Source organism: Austrofundulus limnaeus, unplaced genomic scaffold (assembly GCF_001266775.1).
Source record: "Austrofundulus limnaeus strain Quisiro unplaced genomic scaffold, Austrofundulus_limnaeus-1.0 Scaffold237, whole genome shotgun sequence".
Lineage (NCBI taxonomy): Eukaryota > Metazoa > Chordata > Actinopteri > Cyprinodontiformes > Rivulidae > Austrofundulus > Austrofundulus limnaeus.
This window is the reverse complement of record NW_013952639.1, coordinates 634,193-637,247: the sequence shown is the minus strand read 5'-3', so window position 1 is coordinate 637,247 and position 3,055 is coordinate 634,193. Positions and strand designations below refer to the sequence as shown.

General features: G+C 38.2%; 2 protein-coding genes across 3 annotated transcripts in view; both read right to left on the bottom strand.

Moving 5' to 3' along the window:
- LOC106525693 (serine/threonine-protein phosphatase PP1-beta catalytic subunit) overlaps positions 1–1,646 on the bottom strand; it is a 5,563-nt gene extending 3,917 nt beyond the window's left edge. The window contains exons 1-2 of the mRNA XM_014020008.1: positions 1,559–1,646; positions 372–503 (exon numbers count right to left, since the gene is read on the bottom strand). Of these exons, the coding sequence (XP_013875462.1) occupies positions 372–503; positions 1,559–1,610 (184 nt within the window). The 5' untranslated portion in view covers positions 1,611–1,646. The remainder of the gene's footprint in view (positions 1–371; positions 504–1,558) is intronic.
- A 525-nt stretch (positions 1,647–2,171) lies between these two features.
- The window catches only part of LOC106525691 (phospholipase B1, membrane-associated), a 12,533-nt gene continuing 11,649 nt past the window's right edge, over positions 2,172–3,055 (bottom strand). For both annotated transcript variants that reach the window (XM_014020002.1, XM_014020004.1), the window contains exons 40-42: positions 2,914–3,009; positions 2,757–2,831; positions 2,172–2,683 (exon numbers count right to left, since the gene is read on the bottom strand). In XM_014020002.1, coding sequence (XP_013875456.1) covers positions 2,435–2,683; positions 2,757–2,831; positions 2,914–3,009 — 420 coding nt within the window. In that variant the 3' untranslated portion in view covers positions 2,172–2,434. The remainder of the gene's footprint in view (positions 2,684–2,756; positions 2,832–2,913; positions 3,010–3,055) is intronic.

Genomic DNA, 3,055 nt, shown 5'->3' with positions numbered 1-3,055 from the left:
TTTGATAATGTTTTGAACTTTTAAAATATTACATGGTAAAAACAGAAGCTGTACTTCATATTAGTGACAAACTTTGTTTTTTGCTTCTACTTTTCATTTAAAATAAGTTTCCATTCTCGACAGGTTTCTAAGGTTCTTCTTCTACATATTAAAAAAGTTATTAAACATCTGAGTGGTGCACTACTGCTACTAGTGGTGAGAAAGTGTATTGCACCTTTTCAAAATCAGTGCGGCCCTCTGCGGCCCAAAGTTAAACACTGTTGTTCTTTTGAGGCCCTCAAGGTGGCGCTGTGGCCCACAGGTTAAGAATCTCTCTGGTTTATAAGATGAATACATTTAAAAAAAACATTATTTGAGCTGCTTGTTCTCACCACAAATTTTAAGAGGAGCCTCGAGCTCCAGCAGGATTGGTTGACTGAGGAAAATCTCCCTGGACTTGATACAGAGCCCTCGGACCTCCGCCTCGCTCATCTGCACAGTTTTCCCTGGACGACATCCTCGCACTGCAACACACAAAAACACACAAAATATATCCTTTTTTTATTAATAAACCTTTATTTTAACAGGTAAGGCAATTGAGAATCAATATTCAGTTAGAATGACGATCTGTGTGTAAAGTGTTATTGCATGCACCCAGTTCAATTCAAATTCAAAAATACTTTATTGATCCCAGAGGGTTATTAGGTTATTAGTTAGCGCTGTTTGCAATTTATGCACCCGTTAACTTCGATAGATAGATAGATAGATAGATAGATAGATAGATAGATAGATAGATAGATAGATAGATAGATAGATAGATAGATAGATATTTGCTCTGAACTGACTTTCAGGGAAGAACAGCTTGTCGGCTCAGCTGGAGGTGGAGGAGGGAGTGAGGTGTGTAAAAAAAAAAACAAATCTGCTGAAAACAAGCTTTCCAAGGTCACAAACTGGATTTAAATGCTCACTTTAAAGTGTCTGTGAGATAAAACTAATGATAAACTAGAACGCATTAAATGGGGAAAAAAAACATTATTGCAAAACAATTAGAATAGCTAAGATGAACAGTTGAGATATTTTTAAAAAGGATCACAAACCTAACCTCTACATTGTAAAACAGACCAATATTTGTCCATAATCTGAGCCCAAGCTCATAAAATATGAGTAAATATGGTAAAACTGAGCTGAATAAACAAACGAAGCCTTCATTGAGGGGGCGTGTCCAGCGACGACCACGAGAACCTTTAGCGTTTTAACGCTTTTAAAAAGGCAATAAAAACACTAACCACCTCCTTTACCGTTAAATAAGACTTCCCATTACGGTCGAAACTATCCCCGCTTTCTCCCATTTGGACTAAGTAGGTCATTAACATAAAAAAGGATGTAGTAAAAGACACTGACGTAGTTTTTTTAACCCGTTTCGTTAGCTTATATTCGCTGGTGAACAACGCGGAGGGCGTGACGTCAATTTTTATTTAAACAGTAATATTAAAAAACGTGAAGTTGCGGGTGTCAAATTAAAAACCCGACTTTCAGCGACGGCTGGTGAGAAATGCGGAGCACAGAAACGCAAACGTACCTTCTAGTAGCCGAGAAATGAGGCTGTCGATGTTCAGCTCGCCCTCCGCCATGTTGCTGCTGCTCACGCAGGCAGGTTTGTGGGGAAAGTGAGTCCCTGAGTGCAGACTTGTAGGCTTAAAAAGAGCAGGAACCCCCAATGTTGACCCTGTTTCTGCACTTGTTTTGATTGAGGGTGCCCACAACAATATATATTTATAAGTTTTAAATTTCATTTAGAAAAAATAATAATAAATAAAATAAAAGTTGCAATTTTTTTAAAACTTAGATATTTGAAATCAAACAAAATAAGGTTATCCAGAGCTACACCACATGGTGCAGTATAAAAGCAGTCCAGATAAATGAGTATGCAACTCTGAAATGTGGGTCCACACTCAATATAAATAAAGCCTTTTGCCAGATTTAATGAAAACCAAATGACCATTATTAGGCTGTCTTTTTGTACTGTTTTACTTTGTGCAAACTTTTTTAAAAATAAATCTATTCAAAATATAGTTGAGATCAATCACTATTGCCATTATGACTAAAAGTAAGTAAGCTCAACAAATAATTACAATATAATTGTTGCAGTTTTATTTTTCCAATAAATAAAGTTGTGACAGAGAAATATACAAACAATTGTATTTTTTTAATTACACAGATATCTCACATACTCTGTACAGTGCACAAAATTAATCAGCATAAGCATTTCTAAGCAGATTTCCAAACTAAAAAGTGAGGGTAACAACAGTAGCAGTATGGAGTTGTGTATAGCCTCATGCTCATCAGACGATTTCAAATTATCTGATTATGAAGCCAAAAGTCAAACACCAAGAAAAAAAACCTAATAATCCCAATGTGGAGTATTTTAGTGAGCCATCAAGCCATAATGCTACGTTTAAAACCCAGTTCTTTTCATTTCTGCTCTGCCTGCCTCCTTTCTGTTGTTTCGCCGTTGTACGCAGGACAGAATGAGCCAGGAGACGATAACACCAGCCAAAAAACTCACAATTCCCACAACCACTGGCACCCACACAGGCAGGGTGGAGGCACACCTGGGCAAATCACTGGTGGTGTCTGTTGGCGCTGTGGTGGTTACAGGTGGAGCTGGCAGGCTGTTGGTCTTAGTGAAGATGAAGGGACTGGCCTAAATGAGATCAGACGATGAAGCTCAGCTGAATAGTGAAAACAGAAACGTGCAGAAAGAAACAGATTTTTACCTCAGATGGACAGTGGATCTTGGAGCGGTCATATGTGAAGTTGTTGTACGCCTGTTTCCTGCCAACAGGCTCCAACTGTTGAGACAGAGAGGAAAACTTAACGCTGCAAAAAATAAAACCTCTACATGTGTTTGTTTCACTGCTGCACAATAATCACCATGTTGTTCCAGAGGGCGATGGCCATCTCTGCATGAGCTCGCTCACTCATGTGGAAACAGTCGATGGAAAAGAAACTTGTGTCGACTTCACCCACCTGGTGATAAATAGTTATTTACATAATTTATTGTTGGGTTTTTATA